General features: G+C 35.7%; 6 protein-coding genes across 9 annotated transcripts; 3 read left to right on the top strand and 3 right to left on the bottom strand.

Annotated features, from left to right (window-relative positions):
• Nucleotides 1–926: 926 nt before the first annotated feature.
• O-fut1 (O-fucosyltransferase 1) lies at nt 927–2,407 on the bottom strand. Its single transcript, XM_014236596.3, has 2 exons — nt 2,245–2,407; nt 927–2,166 (listed from the first exon to the last, which is right to left on the bottom strand). Exons 1-2 carry the CDS (start codon nt 2,345–2,347, stop codon nt 1,082–1,084), a joined length of 1,188 nt encoding a protein of 395 aa, XP_014092071.2. The 5' UTR covers nt 2,348–2,407; the 3' UTR covers nt 927–1,081.
• A 257-nt stretch (nt 2,408–2,664) lies between these two features.
• Nucleotides 2,665–3,233, top strand: LOC106618737 (cytochrome c oxidase assembly protein COX19). Its single transcript, XM_014236598.3, has one exon. It carries the CDS (start codon nt 2,768–2,770, stop codon nt 3,041–3,043), a length of 276 nt encoding a protein of 91 aa, XP_014092073.1. The 5' UTR covers nt 2,665–2,767; the 3' UTR covers nt 3,044–3,233.
• Nucleotides 3,100–4,848, top strand: Ppcdc (phosphopantothenoylcysteine decarboxylase). The gene is made up of 3 exons (XM_014236597.3): nt 3,100–3,233; nt 3,300–3,503; nt 3,573–4,848. Exons 1-3 carry the CDS (start codon nt 3,120–3,122, stop codon nt 3,828–3,830), a joined length of 576 nt encoding a protein of 191 aa, XP_014092072.1. The 5' UTR covers nt 3,100–3,119; the 3' UTR covers nt 3,831–4,848.
• On the bottom strand, nt 4,291–5,852 carry eIF3m (eukaryotic translation initiation factor 3 subunit m). Its single transcript, XM_014236591.3, has 3 exons — nt 5,693–5,852; nt 5,390–5,569; nt 4,291–5,330 (listed from the first exon to the last, which is right to left on the bottom strand). Exons 1-3 carry the CDS (start codon nt 5,735–5,737, stop codon nt 4,392–4,394), a joined length of 1,164 nt encoding a protein of 387 aa, XP_014092066.1. The 5' UTR covers nt 5,738–5,852; the 3' UTR covers nt 4,291–4,391.
• Nucleotides 5,853–6,013: 161 nt separating this feature from the next.
• Nucleotides 6,014–7,119, bottom strand: Ntmt (N-terminal methyltransferase). The gene has a single exon (XM_070108397.1). It carries the CDS (start codon nt 6,904–6,906, stop codon nt 6,193–6,195), a length of 714 nt encoding a protein of 237 aa, XP_069964498.1. The 5' UTR covers nt 6,907–7,119; the 3' UTR covers nt 6,014–6,192.
• A 176-nt stretch (nt 7,120–7,295) lies between these two features.
• Pcf11 (Pcf11 cleavage and polyadenylation factor subunit) lies at nt 7,296–21,341 on the top strand. 4 transcript variants are annotated; one of them, XM_014236614.3, is made up of 13 exons: nt 7,296–7,468; nt 8,196–8,391; nt 9,904–10,029; nt 10,264–10,440; nt 10,521–10,937; nt 11,014–11,836; nt 14,799–15,243; nt 15,317–15,482; nt 16,434–16,542; nt 16,603–19,073; nt 19,134–19,251; nt 19,345–19,782; nt 19,866–21,341. In XM_014236614.3, exons 2-13 carry the CDS (start codon nt 8,209–8,211, stop codon nt 20,753–20,755), a joined length of 6,363 nt encoding a protein of 2,120 aa, XP_014092089.2. In that variant the 5' UTR covers nt 7,296–7,468; nt 8,196–8,208; the 3' UTR covers nt 20,756–21,341. The 4 variants fall into 4 exon arrangements, with proteins under 4 accessions (XP_014092089.2, XP_036231293.2, XP_014092087.2 ...); XM_036375400.2 differs by lacking the exon at nt 7,296–7,468 and adding an exon at nt 7,812–8,139 and having other exon boundaries at nt 14,583–15,243; XM_014236612.3 differs by lacking the exon at nt 7,296–7,468 and adding an exon at nt 7,815–8,139.
• Nucleotides 21,342–21,409: the final 68 nt, after the last annotated feature.

Genomic DNA, 21,409 nt, shown 5'->3' with positions numbered 1-21,409 from the left:
TTCAAATGTAATGGGAGGTAATTGCACATATCGTCATTTCCACGACAGTCGGGTCTATGTAACCGGAACGGACGCGAAGTACTCAAAGCGGCAGCAATACTCAAAATTATTTCATGAAAAGGTTCTCCGGTTTCGCTGAAATAAAAACAACATTATGGTATTGAACTTTCCGATGCGCACAATAGTAGGCTACGTTGGCCCGCTGGTTTTTTACGCTGTATTCGAAGCCGGTCTAATTAGCGTGCCTATAAGCTAAGACTTCGCAGTTTAGCTGATCTTTTTTTATATCCTGAGCAGTGTATATTAAGTTTGCCACGAAGTTAGTAACACTCAGAGAAAATGGATGAGCGTGACGAGCTGAGTCGATTTAGCACTAATTTTCCTTTTCTCTCCAATAAACTACACATTTGCCGGAACTGCCAATATCGGACCACTATAGCATACAGCTGCCATACAAACTGAACGATGAAAACAAAATTCTTTTATGGCAAGCATTTTTATTAGACAAGATTTAAGAAGAATCTTTACAAAATTCGTTATGAATTATTTTCTAAGCCAACCGTACAATCTGCGAACAAATTCTACAAGTCGAACTACTATAGCATATACATGTAGCTGCTATACAAACGGCACGATTAGAACCAAGCTCTTGTATGGAAACAAAATATCTTCACGAAATTTGGCATAAATTAATGTTCAAAGCAGCGATATATCATCCGAACAATTGTTTAGTTCGGGTCATTATAACATATACATACGTACATAGACGCCATACAAACTGAATGTTCAAAATTAAATTTTTGTATAGAAATTTTTTATTTGTGAAGGGTATTATAGATTCCTTGCAACCGAGGTAACCGATTTTTCTTGTTTTTTATTATATTATCCCACTTTCTTGGCTTTACAAAATTTAAACAAATCAGAAGTTTAAATGTAATAGCTTTGAGTTTATTAAGCGCTTTCTTAATCTATATAATAAAAAGTATAATATTTTAAAATTACAAACACCTTAAAGGGTATATATGAAAATTTTGTTAAGTTCAAATGCGAATAATATGCGTTATATATATTTGCAAATTTTTTAGAGTTCTTCATGTGTTCTTGGATGTTGGCGTTCCTTTTCTTTGGGATACGCCCAAAAATATGAAGGTAAACCTTTAACATCACGTTCTCTTTTAACAAATGCACTAAATGATGATACACAATTGCCGATGAAATGATTTGCCGTACCCAAGATAGCTAAATCAAGGTGTGGGTCATCATTGTATAATTTATGGGCGGTAACATTCATACGCGACAATGCTGTGTTTAATTCTGTGATCATATGATTAGCGTCTGCTGCCACAAATATTGAACGTATCTCATTGGTAGGGTTACTTTGCTTAACGCTCTTAATCAATCGTTTGATTTGTCTGATAATAAGCTCCTTAGAAGGTAAGCATAGATCGACATACAGTGAACCACGCTCATTATTATAGCCGAGGCATTGTGGGGAAGCGAATAATTGCTGACTATCACGTACATGCTCACACGCTCGCACCCAATCAATACCATTACGAAGGTGAATACCAATATAAGCACCGCGCGGTAATTTATTTTTAATAAAATTACGCATCATATCTTCATAAATATTTGACCAACGTAGGTAACGTTGCAAATCTCTATTCTCCGCTTGTACGGGAAAGCTAGCAGGTGCACCAGTAAAAGGTATAACCGGCCATTCTGTAGCCGGATACTTCTCTTGCCATTTTGATGCCATTGCTCTGTGGTGTATATCGAAGTTCAGAGGACTATAAAACACAGAATCCACGAAGGATATGTTGTACGTATCCCAAAATGGACCAAAAGGATTTCCATCTTTAGCATGACAGTCTGGCTTCGGAGCTTTGTTGGGACCTAAAGTTTTCCTCTCCATGTAGCAAAATGAAATACGTTCATCTTCGGGCCAAATTTTTGGAGCTATATGCATCATAAAATCAGCCATTAGTATAACTCGGTGAAACTCTTGTAAAGGTTCCACCTGAAAATAGGTATCGAAAGGAACTTGTGTAGAGCGGATTTCACCCTTCCTATATTCAACCCATGGTGGCAAAATTAGTGTACGATTAAGCGCTTTGGAGAAAGCTAATGCTCCTAAAAAATGATCGGCTTGGTTACCAAATCGACCTAAGGACAGTAAAGAATATAAACATATTTACCAAAACAATATGAATTAAATCATACATAATATATATTTATACGAACCCATGCAAGGACAATAAGCTAAATAGCCATTGTCATCAATTTCGTAAGCATTGCTAGAGAATAGCAATGTGCAAAATAAAATTATTCTCGGTAACACTAGCATTTTACCGGCTTCTTTTTCAATCAATTGCAAAAATGTACAAACAAATTGAGTAAAGCAATAAACAAAAACTAGTTTAGTGCTGGTAAGTGTACAATTTGAAAAGTAAACAAGAAATGTGACAGTGTTGTAAAGTTAGCTCAAAACTTTGTCATAGACTGTGAGTTTACACATATAATTAAAGTTTATTAATTATCATTTTTATTCTGAAATAATGTAATTAATTTTTAAAAATAAGAAATAAAAAATTTCAATATTTCCCTTTTTTCATAAATAGCTTTTTTTTATTTTTTCTCTTTTACATGAAAATGTTCCCAACAGATGTCTCTGCAGTTTATTTTGCTTCACGTGAAATTTGTGTAATCGTGCAAAGGTAACTTGTAAACCCGTTCCCAGGTAGCTATATTACCATCAATTTGTCAAATGAATTCGAATACGCTTAATCAGAAGTCATTCATACCAACACCACCGGAGAAGGGCAGTTTTCCACTTGATCACGAAAGCATTTGTAAAAAATACTATCTGCTGTACATGAGCTGTTTGCGTCGAAACAACGATAACAACTCCAAGTGTCGCCAAGAAGCTAAAGAATACTTAGGTTGTCGCATGCAAAACAATTTGATGGAGCAAACCCAGTGGTCCAAGCTGGGCTTTGAAGACGAGAGTAAAACAAAAACCAAGGACAATAACAGAAACTAATTGCAATAAACCAAATAAAATTCAATAAATATCAAAATAAGATTTAATAAATATTCGAAGCAACCAAATAGAAGCTATGATGAGACCTCAAAAGAACATACTAATCGGTGTCACAGGAAGTGTGGCGACTATCAAACTGCCATTGCTAATTGAAAAAATACAAGAATACGAGAAAGACTATACCATAAATGTGAGTAAATGCGCAATTGAGAATTAATTAAAATTTTATTGATTGCAATACATGCACAATTCGCAGATAAAAATTGTCCCCACAGAGCACGCTAGACATTTTTTCGAGAGTACGCTTTTGCCTGCAAAGGTGAAAATATTGATTGATGTCGCCGAGTGGTCAATGTGGCAAAAAAGAGGTGATCCTGTATTACATATTGATTTGGGCAAATGGGCAGATCTCTTACTAATCGCACCGCTCAGCGCAAACACATTGGCTAAAATAGCAACGGTACGTACGATTGTTTATAGCTCTCATTGTTTACCAAATTAGATAACATGTATTATTATAATTTATTAGGGTATATGCGACAACTTACTTACTTGTGTGGTACGCGCCTGGGACCTCCACAAGCCGTTACTCTTCTGTCCAGCAATGAATACTCGTATGTACGACCACCCTCTGACATACGAACAAATAAGCAAACTTAAGTCTTGGGGATACACCGAAATACCTTGTATATCAAAGATGTTGATGTGCGGTGACACGGGCAATGGGGCAATGGCAGAAGTGTCTACAATCGTTGAACGATTAAAACCCTTTTTAGAGAAATCATAGCTTCCAAGTTTCACACCTATGTGCATACACAATTAGATGTATTTAGATAAGAATTACAAATATTTGGGTACATGCGTACTGCAAAGTGACGTCATTCATCACCGGTGAATAATTTCCTGCAAGCAATACTTTCCAAAAGGAATACATATTTGTATTTAAGTAGTAGACTAAAAATCAATTAAATATATATATATATATATATATATACATATACATGAATGTATGAATTCAAAATGTTTTATAATATATAAATTTATAATGATTGTAGTTTCACTGATTTTTAATGATATGTACCAGTTATAATTTATGTATATATTTAACGGGTTGCCTGAATAGTGTTGAAAGAAATTTTGAAGTAAATATACAAATTAATTTACTATGAATTAGAATTGTGCAGCATTTAAGCTATCTACTTTTCACCCTCCATTGCTAATATTTGTAGAATGGAAACATATTACGGTTTGGTTTTCCTTACTTCGAATTAAATTTATTTAAATCATTTATAAATACAAAAGACCAAAATGTTGTTGTCTGTGGCTTTAAAAAAAATGTTGAACTCAGTTAATGTATTAATTTTTGACTGCGCGCTAAATCGATTTGTGCAGCTGAAACACTAGCTAAACCTTCACGCACCGAACTCAAATTCTCTTTCCAAGCGTATAAAAGGTCGCGTAACTGTTGCCACTGAGTAGCGCCAAAAGTACGATGCATTGTTGATGAGATGTGCACTTTGCGATTGGCCTGGTCGAGACGTGCACGCACTAATTTTGTTTTCAGCACTTCTATAACGAATGGTTCTACTTCATCTTCTGTTATTTGTAATTCCTTTGTGAGTGTTTCAAATGTCATTTCCGGATTGCTTTCTGCCAATTGCATGAAAGTCAATAAACGCATTTTTTTCATATTCTGCTCATGATTTAAGCCTTGAGAATTAACGAATTCCTTATGATCTTCATAGAATTGTATATACGATGGCAATTTGTCTGATACAAAAATTGACAATAAGTCATGTATCAAATCGCCTTCCAAAAAGCGCACCGGTTTAAGGGCTAACAATGGATCCAACAGAAATGTGTTGGGATCAGCAAGTGCTGTCACGATGCATTTCATTGCATCTTCACGAGCAACACAGGCATTATCTGCTGTGTAAGTGCCCAGCAATTCAATCATGACTTTAGCTGACAACTCCAAGTTAGTATCCTTAGTCACATCGTGTAACAAGCGGTATAGTTTTTGCATTTGCTCACTAGATGGTGGGCAATTGGCAAATTGTGATTTTAGTTGATCAACACCGGTGAAAACTTCCAACACTTGGTCACTTTGTTTGGCCACTTGAACAAGATGATAGTAAACATGATAGCGCAAAGGTGATGATGTATCCAAGTTGTTAAACAAACGCCACAAAGACTCTAAGCAAACTTTTGCCAATGGCACATTGGGAGCTTTCGTCATTTTTTCACAGTAAGCCAAGACAATGTTTTCGCCGCGATCGAGTGGGATCTATTAAGAATAAAAAATTAATACTAACATTGCGAGTTTAATACTAAGTAAAGACTTACTGTAATCATAATGGAAACAATACTATTAAGGATGCCATCAATTTGCGAGGGTTCACCATCTTTGAAGCAAACATCGCAAACACCAATGATTTTATGTAAATCATCTTCCACACCTTTGTTAGACTTTTCGGATGAAATCTCGGCTCCCAGCTTTTTAAAGAATTTTCTCAGCTCTTGCACCTACAAAGTCAATGCATATCCTATAGTACCTCGCTGCATTATATACAGAAAAACATAACCTCAAAGCTAGGATGTTTCACATCAAAGCTTCCTCATTATGATTTAAAGAATTTTTCTATTTACCTGCTCATCCAATGACAAGTCAATAAATACCGGAGGTGAATTCATGTTTATTAAATTTTTAATTTGTGTTCGCAACTGTTCTTTAAAGCCAAATAAATTTATAATCCGCAACACCTATGCGCTACACGTAGCAAAAAGAAACAGTGTAAATGCTTCTTCTTCAGTTTTGCCATTTACGCAAATATTGAGAAAAATTCACAATAGCATATTTAATTAAGAAGTTGACGGTTTACGATAATTGTGGAACGAAACGTTATTTTATAGGACAGTATAAAAAAGTTGTCGGTTTTAGTTATTTAAACTAATCCGATAGAGTATAAGTTTAATGTTTTTGTACATTTATTTTTTATTTACAAACTATGTATAATACAGCTTTATACTAACAATTTCATTTAGAACCTGTATGAGGTTTGCGTTCGTAAACTAAAATTTTTGATTTGAACATTGCATTAAGTTCAGTTTAATTACTATTTCTACAATTTTAACATTGGAACCACTTTTTATTCTGTGGGTCGGCATGCCAACATGTAAACCGGGTATAATCCTTTGGGAAAGCTCTGCTGTCGCCAAGTTTTTACAATTCGAAATCCCGCACCTTTTAATGCAATCTCGTATGTTTTCAGTGGACGGGTTACTGAAGAGTCTTGCTTATCCTCTTCAACTATATTAGACGATGTAACATTCTCTTTAATTATTAAATATCCTTTGCTTGTTAGACCAACACGCATACGACGAAAAAAATTGAAAAGGTCACTTTCGGTGAGATGGCCCAGAACCCATTGACACCATATCACATCATATTTAGCCGCAGTTGGAGTAAATTCTTGAAGACCCAAGGTGTATATTTCACCTAAGCGACCGTTGTGCTCATTACCTTCTGTGCAATATTCGTGTGCTTTTTCTGTGAAACTGGCATCCTGCTCAACAATGTCGGTTGTATTAAAACGCGACATAAGCAAATTTTTTGTAATACGTCCAATACCCGCACCACAATCGAGAGCGTTGTTTTTACCCAAATCCTTCAGGTCTCTTAAAAAACTACTCGAACCTTGGATATCAATTCTATTAAGATATCCTAAACCACCAAGCATGCCGTTCACCGTAGCAGGAACTTCGGACCAATATTTTTGTGCTCTACCGTAAAAATCATTTTCGGTTGTAGTCTTTTGGTCAGCTTGTGAAGCTGACAAAGGATCCTGGTTGAGTACAGACATTTGTGCTTCTTTTTGTATTACAATATATGGATATTTTTACAAGAATATATTAAAAAGGTTCTATATCACTACACAACACATTTTTTGGCACAACTTATGCAAATGTCAAAATTGCTTACAAAATGCTTCTTCTTGATGAAGTATATAGGCAAGGTATTACAGTCTTCAGACAGTTTCTTTGAGACTATAAATTTTGATGAAAATTGTTACTGATTATGTTCAGAGAGCCTTCTGAAATAAGCAAAAAAAATCAAAAATCAAAAAGGAACGGACAAAAAGAATATTTATCTTTGAAGAAGAGTAAATTACTGCAGTTCTCATGAATTTTGAAAGCATATAAAAGATGTGGCAAGGTCGCATTCAGCACTTTGTCAGCAAATTCAGCGACAATCGGTCGCCATATTGGCAAAGTAAATTTTCCTAAAAATCGGTGAAGTGAAGTAGACAACGTCGCATTTTAGTGTTACGTGAAAATAAGTGATTTAGAATACAATTAAAAGAAAATTTAAAGCAATTAAATAGTGCTAATTATATAATTAAGTGACTTCAAGTAAAATTGAAGGTAAGTTTTGGTACATGTCTCTTAAATAAGCCAAATTTTAACGCAGATATTCCTGTTCTGTACACAATCACATACATATTTTTTTCTTTACAAAATATGGAAATTATATTTGTTTCTGATGAAAATATATCGAAATAAGTGCCATACTTTAATTGAAAAAAGTGAAAAGTAGATTTCTTTGTATATATATTTGGTAATGTTAACAAAAGTATATTCATATGTATGGATATGGATATTAGGCATACATGCATATATTAATTTATATATACATGTAGTTAGCGAATATGTACATTGATCGTCATCATGGCGTAAATTTTGTAGCAAACGTTTGCAAATCGTGTGTTTACGTATATTAAACGAATCGGTTGTGAGGAGTGAATATGGATATTGACGTTGAATAATAAATAACTTATATTGGCATTTAAAAATCAATATAAACGAAAAGCTTTCTATTATATTAGGTTCTAACAAGTGCATATATTTTTAGACAAATTAGCTAATACGAACATTTAAATATGTTTGCTTTAGTTTAGGACAACAATTTGCATTAAATTTTGACTTTCGTATTTATATTATTGCTCGCGTATATTATATATTTTATTTTAAATTTACTTTTAAATTTCAAAATTACTTTGAAAGTGTGTGTATGTACTAGCGCGCACAAAATGAATGTTAGTGTCTTGAAGAGTGTAAAACATGAAAAATAATTGATATCCTTAATTTTCAGGGATTCACTTAAAATGGAAATATCTGTGAAAACTAAAGATGAAAATGAAGCACGTGTGGCAGAGGAATATCTCTCCAGCTTGTCTGATCTTACTTGCAACAGTAAACCCTTAATAAACATGCTAACAATGTTAGCAGAGGAAAATATTGGATGCGCATCAGTTATAGTGAAAGTGGTGGAGCAACACATCGCTAAGGTTAACAATTTTTTTAATGAATTTGAAATAGGTTAAAAAGCTATACCATGGTATATCGTGGATTCCCCGCCTTTATAACAATTCACAACTTGTTAAAACATATGAAATATTGTTTAACAGGCAACTATAGGTATTTTAGCCAGTGTGTTTATAAAGTAAACAAACTGAAATACTCACAAGGCGCTCACGGCGTAGAAATGCTTGGAAACTTCATTTTCGACCGAATGATGTTTATCCAAAAACTTCAAAGTTTACCATTACCATTACCCTTAAATAATAAATATTGTGTATAATAAATTTTAGCAATCTGTGTTTTCGATTTCAACGTTCGTAGGGCAAAATCGTGGCATTAAAAATGTGCAGTATATAAGAGTGAAAGAATAATAGACTCTTATTTGTAAAAAAATTTAAATATACTAAGTGCTAGAAGTGTAACAAACTGCCATATAATTGCAGACTAGAGACGTTTAGTTTATTATGGTCTTCTGAATATGGCATTAAGTGATAGTAGCACAATAATTTCATCAATTGATTTTTTTTTTTTAAATATTAAAACGTATAACGTTTCAGTGCGTAATATATATCTGGCTGTTTATTTATAAATTGCAATTATAACTATCGAATCTACCCGATTTTGTATTCAATCAAATACCAAAGATTTTAAAACGCTTTACAAATATTAGATATTAATACAATAGATTTTTTTCGATAGATAATCACATTTAAATTTATACCAAGTTAATACTCTAGTGTTCCAGGATTAAACGTGTATGGAAATTTACAATACTACAAAATGTGAAGATTTATTTAAGCTAGTTTGTAATAAAAGTTTCATTTTGCATGCGTATTTCTGGGAAATATTTCCAAGAAAGTTTTAAATTAATTTACAGCTTCAGCGCTTCGTTAAATCCACCGGATGTGGCTAAAAAACTGATAATATGCAATATCAACATAAAAAAATCATTTTAAACAACTAACATATAAACTAAATTTAATAAAATTCCTTTACAAAGATCAGTTATTTTTGAATGTCTTTTATTTCGTGATACTGTTTGTTGTAGCTAAATATATCCATAAATTTGTACATAAACGTATACGATTTGTTAAAATGGCGCAGTCTACCAGGACGTCACGAATATGTTAAAGATGTGCTATTGACGATATGTTATAGGTCAAAACTTTTTATGGTCAGTTTTTTCAATGCATTTAGTTTTTAAATTAAAAAAAAATCAACTTATTTTTTTTCTTTTTTTACTTTTTGTTAACGTTATAGTATCTAATGATAGGTTTATGGCAATAACTTGATTGATTTAGATCTGCGTTAATTATAGAGTGTAAAAGGAACTTTATGATTGCAAGGGGTTTTACAGTAATATTTTGAATTTAACTCTTTGACATTCCTCGGCGCACTGCTGGCGCTGTTTGTCGGTTGGCAGCTTAATCAATAGGTGTCAATTAATTGCAGTTTTTAAAATGTTTTTTTCGTTTATTCCCACTGTTCCAATTCTACAGGTGCCGCCAGATATAAAGTTGCCTTTGCTATATTTAATAGATTCTATCGTAAAAAATGTTAAAAGCACATATATTCATCTCTTCAGTCAATGTATTGTGAACATATTTTGCGATGTATTCGAAAAGGTAAGCATTTACTGCTGGAGAGTTTTACGGCTGTTGACAACTAACTTAATAACACCGAATATCGCCAAGTTTGAAAAATAACATTTCCTAATTTGTATAAAATAAAGTCATAATTTTAGTACACGGTTTATTATTATCAATTTGTTAACCAAGATTTTAGTTGTCAACAGCATTTTAATACTCGGAAACAATATTGAAATTTTAAAAATTTCGCTTTATTTTTGTATTACAAAGGTTAATGAAAAAATTCGTGAACGCATGTATGCATTACGGTTAACGTGGAATGAGGTTTTCCCATCACAAAAACTTTACGCATTGGATGTAAAAGTGAAGCGGATTGACAATAATTGGCCAATTACAGCAAAGCAAGTACCACCATCTATACATGTAAATCCAAATTTTCTCAAACCCGTAAGTATAGAAAATTTATGTGGTATTAAATAATATTGTCTAAGCGAAATTTTCTATTTTCTACATGTTAATATCTCTAGAATTACGATCTCAAAGTGCAAGCCGGTGATGTTGAGGAGATATTACAAGCCAAAACACGCGAATTGTTGGAATTGAAAAAGCGTAAACTCGAATTAGAACTTGAAGCGACCAAAAAGAGTTTAGAAGAACAAGATAAACAACTGTCAAAAGTAACAAACGGCCTCATGCCAACCGAGCCGGGCAGTACAATGGGCGGCACACGCATGCCCGGTGTGTCAACGCCAATAATGCCAACTGGCATAATGGCGCCCGGCTTGATGTCTCAACACCACATGCACCCACGGGCGACACATCCGGTGATTGTGGGCGGCGGTGCGGTGCCACCAACAGCACTTTTCCATACGAATTTCAATCAAACCAGGCCACAACAACAACCACAGCATGTACCAGTTGGTATGATGTCTATGCCGCCTCAGGTAAAAAAAAACCTACAAACATGTGTTTGTATTTTATGTATTTTCATATGATAATCCTCAATCCATTTGTGTGTAGAATTTTCCGCCTACAAATGCTGGCAACAAACCAAAAGTGCATCCTGTTAATCCAGCATTATTAAACACAATAAGACACCGTGATCCGCGTTTGGCACGTCAACAACAAATGCAAGATGCGACGCCATCAATGCGTAACTCAACAAAGTCCACCATGTCATCATCATTGCGTGGCCCCGATGATATACATAAATCTGACAATAAGTCATCTTCAACGTCGGCTTCGTATCGCAATGGTGGCAGCAGCAGCAACAAAAGCAGTCGCAGTGATTCGGGTGGCATTACGGGTGCGGAAAGTCGACGTAAAGGTAGCTCATCACGTGATAAGGATAAGGATAAAGATCGTAAACGTAGCGAATCAAAGAGTTCCACATCATCCGGTAGTTCGTGTTCCTCGGAGCGGCAAAAAGGCTCCACATCCAGTTCTGCAACTGGAACTACAAGTAGTCGCAACAGTAAAAAAGCAACGAGTAATAAATGTGATAAAGACGCTTTTGAGATTGCGCCACTTTCTACTACATTCAAGCGTAAATCCTCAACCACATCATTATCCGGCAACGAGTCAACGTCGTCAAGGAAGAAGGAACTAAAACGCAAGTCACACATATCACCAACCAGTAAGAATCGTTCACGCAGTCGTTCGCCAATTGATAAAGTTAGCGGTACGAGCACAACAGTTGGCGCCGGCAGTAGCGGCACTTTCTCGGATCGCGATGACCGACAAATATTTGCAACAAAGAAACTGTCGAAAGCTTTACTCGCTGATACCGTGCACGAGGAGGAGTTGCAGAAAAATGCCGCCGCATTAAAAGTAGAAAACAAAAGTAAGAATCGTTTCCACTTTCACATTATTTCACAGCTTTTACGAGAAACATGTATTATTAATGTGCGCAAAATAGAGAGAAAGTTGGGCGCGTGTGGACTTTGGTTAGATTTGTACAAATATTTGAAGTCTATTGCTTCAAGCAAAATACTATTAGTTTGAGACATTCCAAAACCTATATTTGGCAATTATACCATTCGTATCTGTTGATTTCTATGAAATGCGCGCTGTGTGCAAATTTTACTCATTGTTGCAGTTTCATAATTCATAGGCACTAAATGAGCTCTTCTTCACTGTGCAAGCTCAAGTCGTTTTGCTTTCGCATACACGTTGTACCCTTTGGCTGTTGTCTTTTCACGTATTCTATCGAATAATTCGTTACTGTGTGTGTGGTCTTTTATTTTCTACTGCTAAATATCGAATTCAAAGGTCAACAAATTAAGTCATAGTTTAAGTAGACTTTGAATGTGATAAAATAAATATTTTTATGAAAAAATACGCTCAAACAAAGTTGTTTTACTCGTTTGTTTTTTGAAATCGTCCACCAGAAATGTTTACCGTTCTTTTTCCCCGCTTGTTATATGCATTTCGGTCGAGTACTCTCAGTAGAAGTTTGCCAAAACATGTCTTAACAAAATTGTACTGGAATTAGGTCATGCCACACGTCCAATCTCTCTTTGAAATTTAAATACTTTCTTGTAAGAGTATAAAAAAAAACAATAATTTGTACATTAAGTAATAAGTTAGCAGAAGAATATCTGAGAAATTAGTAGCTAAAAGTAGCTGTGATACTCATAACATATAAACTTATTTAGTTTAATAATGATAGTACTAAACAAACAATGACAAGTGTACAAACTTTTAAAAGAGAAAACTTATAAAAAAAAACAATAAAGACACGCAAAATAAGATAAAATCAAGTTCATTGCTTGTATATTAAAAAATAATAATAATGTCAAGCAAGTTCCAAACGAGTAAAAGCATATTAACACTACTCGCAGCAAGCTGACTATATGTAGTTCTCTAATATTTACATTTTCACTCAAGCCTTATTCACTGCCGAAGATACACACATGCATATTTTTATCTAATATTATATGAACACCACCGCCACGACATTATAAAGAGTGTTTGCGCAATTTTTTTAATTTTTTTTTTATCTAAATATTTGTTTACATTGATATAAAAATCGCTCAAACAGCAAAATTTTAAAAGTTTTTTCAACAAACTAAATCACATTTATTTTTCAAATAGTTTTAGTTGTAGCGTTTAATACTTTGTTTTAAGAAAAACTTATAATTAGTAACACTTGTGAGCTAACGATAACTTTAAAAATATTAACTACAACTTCCAACAGCTAATTTGTTGCACTTGCAGTTATTTAATGTGCATAAAACTAAGACATTGTGGTTGTAACAGAGTACCAAACATTAGGTTTGCCACGTTGTAACATTACCCTAAAAAAATATATATATAAATTACATAAATGAACAGCATGATGAGCGCTGTCCAACTGTCTGTCTGTATATAATTAGTGCAACAGTTTTTGAGGTATCGAACTGAAATTTTGCACATGTTCTTTTCTACCTAAGAAACTGAACATTTGTCATATATTGGACTATAGCTTATAGCGCTCATACAAACAAATCATGTCCACGTATTAAAACTTTTTTATTTGACGTGATATTTTTACCCAACTTTGAACAAATTACTGTTTAAGGCTACGATCCAACCTGCGTCGAAATTATTCAGATCGAACCACTACAGCATATAGCTGTCATATATATATGTAAACTGAAAGATCCAAATCCAAATTGTATGAAACTGCAGAAAATTTTGCATGGATTATTGTCTGAGGTACGGTACACTACCCACACTGCCATACCAGCTGTACGATCGGTAGCAAGTTCTCGTAAGGAATCTTTTGTATTTGTGAAGGGTATTATAGCTTCGGTGAAACCGAAGTTAACGCAGTTTCTTACTACAATATTAGAATTTTGCCGCTGCAACAAGAACAACAAGTAGTACTAGCATATGTGACTTAAAGGCTATAATTTTTGAAACTAGATACTTGAAGTAAATTATTTTTCCTTGAAATATTTTAATAATTGTTATATCTGACGTTTAATTCCACTCAAAGCAAAAGAACTTTTTAATCAGTGCCATTTTTTGGTAATGTAAAAACTGTTATACTTGTATTAGTGTTATAACGCGTTATTGCGTTAAAAAGTAGTTTGTAACCAAATACTGTTACAAGCACTCTATTATTTCCTGAGCGGTGTGTGTGTGCGTGTGTGGCGTAGTTCGTTATACATTTATTTATTTTTAATTTTAATACGCTCCCGCACCCCTTTTACTTTATTGTTTACATTGATGTTTGCACTCTACATGTGAGCATCAACTTTGTACCGCCACCAAGACATTATAACTGGTCCGCTATTTTTAATTTTTTAAAATTGGTTTAAGTAAATGCATTGTTTTTAATTTTATTTTCGTAATGTTTTTTTTCTAACGTAATTTGCTAGTCGTATACTTTTATAATGTGAATATTTAATATTGTCCTTTTAAATTTGTGGCAACTGTTTAATATTTTGTAAACGTGCAAGCAAAAAAAAAAAAAAAAAATATAATAATAATAATAATAAACCAAACAAAAAAATATTATTAATTAAATAAACAAAATAAACAGTAAGCATGAAAACGTAAGAGCAATGAAACAAACGTAAGCATAAAAAAACCAATTTTAGATATTAAAATAGTGGCCGACGGATGTTTGGCAATTGCTGCGCAAACGGACACTGACTTAAGGCATTTCCCCCCAATTGCTGCGTATGCGCCACAATTAGAACAGCTCGTAATAGCTTCTGAAGCGGCGTATGTTAAAAATACTACTATAACTACTACTACAACAACAACATCACCAAAAGTGTCGTTTAAAATTCAGAAATTGTATAATAAATTAGACAAATCTACAGCGCAACAACCGGCGACCACTGTTGCTCTTGACTCCGACGACGAGATGTCAACAGCAGCAGCAACAACAACAAACGCAACAGCAGTAGGAGCGACAAACATAATGATGGAACGAAAAGATGGCAATGCAGCAACAACATACTTGAAAAATGAAACTTCTACTAAACATAAAATTGTTAAAGACGATAATCATGATCAAGGTGTTGGTAGTGGTGGTGGTGGTGTTGTTAGTGCTAGCGGTAGTCTTAATGCTAAGCGTCACAACAGTCTTGACATTACGGAACAGCTACAAAGCAAGCATAAGGCGGAGTCACTGTCCACAGATACAATGGAAATTGATAAAGCCGATAGCGATGAGAAGAAACGTATATCCACATCAAGTACGGACCTTGAAGAACCACTGGCCAAGAAGATTAAACAAGCCAAATTCGATGCGTAAGTATTCGCCATTGATTAAACGTTATTACAGTCTGTTGAATATTTTTTATGTGTATGTAATTCATTTTAGCTTATTTGGTGACGAAGATGTAGATTTACGTACTTGTATACCGCCGCAAATACTAGCCGTACAACAGCTACAACATAAATCACAACAAGATAGTAAGTCGCCAACACCACCGCCTCCGCCATTTATAACAGATGAACAGAATGCGGAGAGTTGGAATAACTTGAAGGTGAGTATTGACACTCTAGTTGCCCGCGTCTTGAATGTAAATATATCGAAGTGTTGTAAATATGTAAGCTTATATAAATATAACCAAAATTGCAATTTCTATTACAATGTGGCTTGACTGTTATACAAATAGCACTATCTCTCAAAGAGTGTCAGCTCTAGGCTTAAAATTTGTATTTTTAAAACCTTTTTTTTAAGTCAAGTTAAGGGAGTATTCTGGTTTAGGAGCGCGAATTTTAGGCTCTTTTTATGACCCGATAAAAAAAAAAAAGAAATATTTTTACTATAAATTTTTTTGTTGTTTATTATTAATATTTAAAGAGTACAAATCATTTGGTATATTTAAAAAAAAATAAATTCCAGGCCGGCAAAGTGGGAACTAATGAAAAAAGTGCAGGACATCAGTACTCCCAGCAACCCGAAATGAAAATTGTGGAAAGGTTTTAAAAGAGGAAGCATGTAGTTATAGCACTACGAGAGGATTTTAGAAAACAATATTTTTTTTTCACAAAATGTCGACTGTTTGAAAAATACGTTTCGTTATTTTCCTATAAAATAATGTTTTTTAATAATCATAATTTCAAATCCTCTCGTAGTGCGATAGTATAATGTATAAAAAAAAACTCTGTATAAAATTTCAAGTAAATCGATTGAGTAGAACTTTAGATATCATGCACACCGTTTCTAAAAAAGTAGTTCAGAGAAGAACGACTTTAAAGCTCTCACCGAGCTGCCAGTCGATTTTGTTGGCGCATCACAAATTGAGCTGCAACTCCGAATATAATTGAAATTTCAAAAAATCTTTTAAGGGACATATTCTTAAAGGTTTATACTACAACAATATGCAAAAAAAATCCATGTTTTTTTTTAATTTCTAAACCAGAATACCCCCTTAAGCTTGAGTGCTTTAATGTTTTCGCATATATTTTATATTTTTTCTATTACATTTAAGACTTCAAAAAATACAAAAACAACATCGCCTACGAAGAAAGCATCGACCTTGGATGACGTGCGTGCGAAACTGGCGAAAGCAACTAAATACAGCAAATTTAATAAATCAGGTAATTGTCACAATGTTGTAAAGATTATACATTTTTTAATGACAATATTTTTTCTTACAGAAAAGTTTAGTAAAGATATTACCCAGCGTGTTAAACATTCAGAGCCACAATTGAACGACGACTCACAGGATGCTAACGACGAAAAAATACGTACAATTGTAGCACAGGCACAAGAGCTGCTCGAAACCAACTCCATCAATCAGGATCAATATAAGAATCTCATGCAGAAAGTAATGTCCATAAATGAGACGAGCAAATTGAAGGAGGCAAAGAAACGTGAATCGCTCGAAGGCAGTGCTGCAACGAAATCCAAGCAAATTGAAGAGGACGAAGAAACGGCCGAAGAACTACGCGCCGCAGCGGCACGTGAAGCTGTTTTGAAGAAACGTATACCGAAATTGCGTAGGCCCTCAGCACCAACCAGCGACAATAATGCCATTAGTACCATTCCTACCGCTGAACTAGTCAATAGCAGTTCTGCAACAACACGTTCGCCCATTTATGAAGAGCGCAGCAATGACAATAGCGATATAGGTCCGTTACAGCGTTCCAAACCGCAGCGAGAAAAACGCTTAAAACCAACAAAATGGGGTGAAAAAGTGGATGGCGCCGCTATCACAGCTACTATGCCGGGCAATCCAAATGCGCCTAAACCATGGACGAAGGGTAATATGCTGCGCCCACATCCTAATATCGGCGGCTTCCGCGGTGGACCACCGCCAAATATGCCCATCATGCATCCGCAAATGCCTTGGCAAATGCAAATGCCGCCTGGTGTTGCGTCCGGCGGTCCGCCATTCGTGAATTCTGGTCCAATGATACGTAGCGGTGTACCGCCGCCACCGCAAGCACCAATGGTGCCGATTATACCACTACCACCCAACATACCAAAACCGTGCAACTCCATCGATAATCCGCAAGCCGATCTGGTGCGTACTATCACTATCGATGGCCTCTCGAAAGAGATACGCATTTACGATCAGGTAGCCATTGTGTTCATGGAATTGGATCAGCCACGTGAAATCGGTTTTCAGGCGGGTCAACGTTCGATCATCATTGATGATCAGCCACCAATAGCGTTGCAATTCAATGACGATTATAAAACTTTCAGCATTAACGGCCAGCCACATCGTTTACGTTTCGGCTTTCCGTCGCGCGAACTGTACATTGACGATCAGTGGTATGAGATATATTTCGGTGGACCACCCGTCTCAATTCCCATACAAAATAGAATACATATACTTAAAGCTGAAGGACCGCCACCACAAGTGAATATCGGTGCGCTGCGTCGAGATTTGGTTGTCGGTAAGATCAATATGATTGTTGATGCACACATTGTCATACCATTGTTCCTGGATGCGAAACCGCAAAGCTTTAAATTGGGAAATCAAGATCACAGTGTACAATTTGCTGACAACTTATTGACAGTTTTGCTGGATGGCGAGCCTGCCAAAGTGGAGTATGGCGGTTTGCCGAAGAGCTACGTGCTGGGCGGTATAAGTTATTTCATACGCTTCGGAGCTTTGCCGCAAGGCTTGAAAGCCGGACAAATCGTAGTTAAGGATATGGTTTATGTTAAAACCGAACCACCAACACCGGAGCCAATACAAGCAATCGCGCCAGCCAATCAGGCAATTGATGAACCGCTACCTGAGAGTACACAAACAGATATTGATAATAAGACTGAGGCAGAAAAAGAAAAGGAGGAAAATCTTATGGACACAGCCGATGATGCTAAATTGCAGGCGTCGTCAAACAAAGCAACCGACAGTGCAGAAGCAACGGGTGCGGTTAGTGAACCTGAAGTCGTTGGTACAGCCGGCAGTGGCAATTCGGCAATACCGATATTCTCTGCAACTGCATTAAACAAAATTAATATCGACGAGCTGTTCCAGAAATTAGTCTCCTCTGGCATTTTGGGTGGCGCTGGCAATGTTGTAGCACCTAGTAACAAAGATGCCGGTATTCTGCCATCAGCTGCTGCACTTGAAGAGGAGCCACCACAACCGATTGCTATACGCCCAATCGACCTGACCAAATCGGAAACGATTAAAACACGCCAATTGGCAATTGTGGATACATTATTCTCCGGCATGCAATGCAGCAGTTGTGGTGTGCGCTTTCCACCAGAGCAAACTATCAAATATAGTCAACATTTAGATTGGCATTTCCGACAGAATCGACGCGAACGAGACCTATCACGGAAAGCGCATTCGCGTAAATGGTATTATGATCTAGCCGACTGGGTGCAATATGAGGAAATTGAGGATTTAGAAGAACGTGAGAAGAACTTTTTTGAGGCGCAACAAAATGATGTCGAAGCATCGGACGAGACGTCAAATCAAAAGTGGCTCAATTCACCGGTAGCACTTAGTTGTCCGGCTTTGCCAGCAGATGTCAATCGTGTCTGCGATATGTGTCAAGAGAAGTTCGAACAATTTTATCATGAGGAAACTGAGGAATGGCATTTACGCAATGCGATACGCGTGGAAGATAAAATATATCATCCGTTATGCTACGAAGATTACAAGGTAAAGAAAAATTTGTCTTTTACGCTTTTGACTACAATACACATTTGCATATCCAAATAGGCTGCCCTGAATGCTAAAGTTGAAGAAGCCGATGAAAAGGCAAAAGACAAGGCTGCAGAGGAAACAAATACCGATGATGATATGATTATCAAAATTGAAGGCGATGATCATAGCGATGGTGAGAGTTTTCTTTTCTGTATTTCGTAGAGTAGGAAGATATGTTTAGGACTAAAGTAAACCGTAAGAAATATTACTGAATTAATTTTTTCAGTTGAAGGTGCAAAATCATCAGACAATGCAATAGAAGATGACGACGATGATGTTATCGTATTGCCTAATGAGGAACCCTCTGTAACAGAAATTGACGATGATGATGAATATGTACCGGAAAGTGTACCACCAATCGCAGATAAAGATTCCATTGACCTTGACACTGAGAATAACGGCGCAGAATCAGTAGACGCAGATGCAGATGAGGATGCCGCTGGATCAGATGTGGAAATACAAGAGCCGCACATTCCATTCACAGACTTGGATACATATGTGGAAAAGGAACAAATAGATGCCGACGAAACATCACAAATGTCATTCTTAAATGTGAAAATTAAAGAAGAACCAAAAGATGACGATGAGGATGAAGATGACGGTTTTGAGGATGTTGGCACTGTGCTAATAGCACCAGATGAAGAGATCTCCATACAAAGCAGTGGTAAATGCAATATAATAAAATTCATATTAGTTTAATTTCATATTGGTTTTTTGCTAACACAAATTGTTGATTATTATTTACAGAAGAAACACAAACTCAAACAATTACGTCATCGACGTCGGGCATGTCGCCTACTGCCGAACGGCCACCCTCCTCTCAATCACTTGTTCAAGTCGATACAACGGAATTTACTGATGGAACTAGTACCAATACAGTAACCGCAACGCCGATTGACTTGAATACCTCGATTGATGGCAATCCCGGCACCGAAGACGAACATAATTTATCCACAATTGGTCCATCACCTGCAATACCATTGGCTAGCTTAGTTAATAAAATTAAAATAAATATAGCTAAGAGTAGTATAACAGCAAATAATAGTAGTACTAGTAATAATAGTAATAGTAATAATGTTGGTAGCGCCTCTGCGACAGGCACAACAACTGCAACGACAGCCAGCAATATGCTGAGCAGTCCAACCAAAGGCTCAACGATGTCTGATACGCATACAGGCGTTGATAATAATGACAACACTAACGTTGGTGGTGGTGAAAATACAACGCAATATAGCCACATATCAGCCATAAGTGTTGTATCCACAATACCGGTACTTTGTGGCGGCGGTACGACCGGCGTACGTACCACTACCCTAGCGCCGGTGGTGTCGAGCAGCAGTAGCAGTATAAAAAATATAGCTGTCAATGAAGAGTCCAATGTAAGTACGATATCTGTCATTGGCAGCTATGGCAGTACATCCTCAGCGCCGCGTTATTTCCCGCCATCAACTACCAGCACAGTTGTGCCGACTGTTGCGAAGCGTCAAACAGCACCGCCGACAACGTCAACGCCACCGCCGCCACAAGAGGAAGCGTTAACATACGAATTGAAACCGGCTTTGCAGAATGTCAAGCTCACAAAAACGAAAAAAGTACAATGCGGCATCGAGACATCGGGGCTCTGTTCAGTTATGTAAATGACGCGAGCAAAATTGTGGCACAGTATTTAAAAACTAAATGAAATGCCATAAAGGGTTTAACATATATATTTTTCAACTTTTGAAACGTTTTGAAATACCTATCACTATTTCACATTGGAATGTGAACGAGAGAAATTTTACGCTATTATACATATGCATATACATATATAGAATACATACATATGTACAAGTGGATATGTGTATTATGTTATATGATATTTGGGAAAATTACATACCAACGTTGAGGATGAATTATTATTTTAGTATGAAAAATTTTAAAACAACAACAAAAACATTACTGTTTTTAGTTTAATTTTTTTTACCTTACTTTTAGAAATATTGAAACACATAATTTTGTTGAATTCGGCGTACTTTTTGTTGGTGCGCTTGCGCAAATGAATGTGTGTGCGTGCGTGCGTGTATAGATAAGCGTGTGATTTGAGTTTAATGTGTTTATACACACTTAAAAATACATTAAATAGACGCACTCGGTTAAACATGACTCTATACAGGCCAACCAGCAATTGCATTCTCACTGCAACATATTTGAAGTATTTATACCAATAAACAGAAAAATAAAGAACATTTTGTTATTACTTATTTACTTTTTTCACATATGATTTGTAAAATTTTCTTCATGAATAATATAAA

Source organism: Bactrocera oleae, chromosome 4, assembly GCF_042242935.1.
Source record: "Bactrocera oleae isolate idBacOlea1 chromosome 4, idBacOlea1, whole genome shotgun sequence".
Lineage (NCBI taxonomy): Eukaryota > Metazoa > Arthropoda > Insecta > Diptera > Tephritidae > Bactrocera > Bactrocera oleae.
The sequence above is the reverse complement of the archived record's forward strand: the minus strand, read 5'-3'. Positions and strand labels throughout refer to the sequence as shown.

Excerpts from the sequence above, each read along its gene's own strand:
- eIF3m (XM_014236591.3), bottom strand. The coding sequence starts at position 5,737 with ATGAATTCACCTCCGGTATTTATTGACTTGTCATTGGATGAGCAG. Across the intron at positions 5,570-5,692 it reads ACTTGTCATTGGATGAGCAG|GTGCAAGAGCTGAGAAAATT; the intron begins GTAAATAGAAAA and ends TTGACTTTGTAG. Across the intron at positions 5,331-5,389 it reads TTGTTTCCATTATGATTACA|ATCCCACTCGATCGCGGCGA; the intron begins GTAAGTCTTTAC and ends TATTCTTAATAG.
- Ntmt (XM_070108397.1), bottom strand. The coding sequence starts at position 6,906 with ATGTCTGTACTCAACCAGGATCCTTTGTCAGCTTCACAAGCTGACCAA.
- Ppcdc (XM_014236597.3), top strand. The coding sequence starts at position 3,120 with ATGATGAGACCTCAAAAGAACATACTAATCGGTGTCACAGGAAGTGTG. Across the intron at positions 3,234-3,299 it reads AGAAAGACTATACCATAAAT|ATAAAAATTGTCCCCACAGA; the intron begins GTGAGTAAATGC and ends CACAATTCGCAG. Across the intron at positions 3,504-3,572 it reads CATTGGCTAAAATAGCAACG|GGTATATGCGACAACTTACT; the intron begins GTACGTACGATT and ends ATAATTTATTAG.
- Pcf11 (XM_036375400.2), top strand. Across the intron at positions 8,392-9,903 it reads TGGAGCAACACATCGCTAAG|GTGCCGCCAGATATAAAGTT; the intron begins GTTAACAATTTT and ends CCAATTCTACAG. Across the intron at positions 10,030-10,263 it reads TTTGCGATGTATTCGAAAAG|GTTAATGAAAAAATTCGTGA; the intron begins GTAAGCATTTAC and ends TGTATTACAAAG.
- O-fut1 (XM_014236596.3), bottom strand. The coding sequence starts at position 2,347 with ATGCTAGTGTTACCGAGAATAATTTTATTTTGCACATTGCTATTCTCT. Across the intron at positions 2,167-2,244 it reads AGCTTATTGTCCTTGCATGG|GTCGATTTGGTAACCAAGCC; the intron begins GTTCGTATAAAT and ends TACTGTCCTTAG.
- LOC106618737 (XM_014236598.3), top strand. The coding sequence starts at position 2,768 with ATGAATTCGAATACGCTTAATCAGAAGTCATTCATACCAACACCACCG.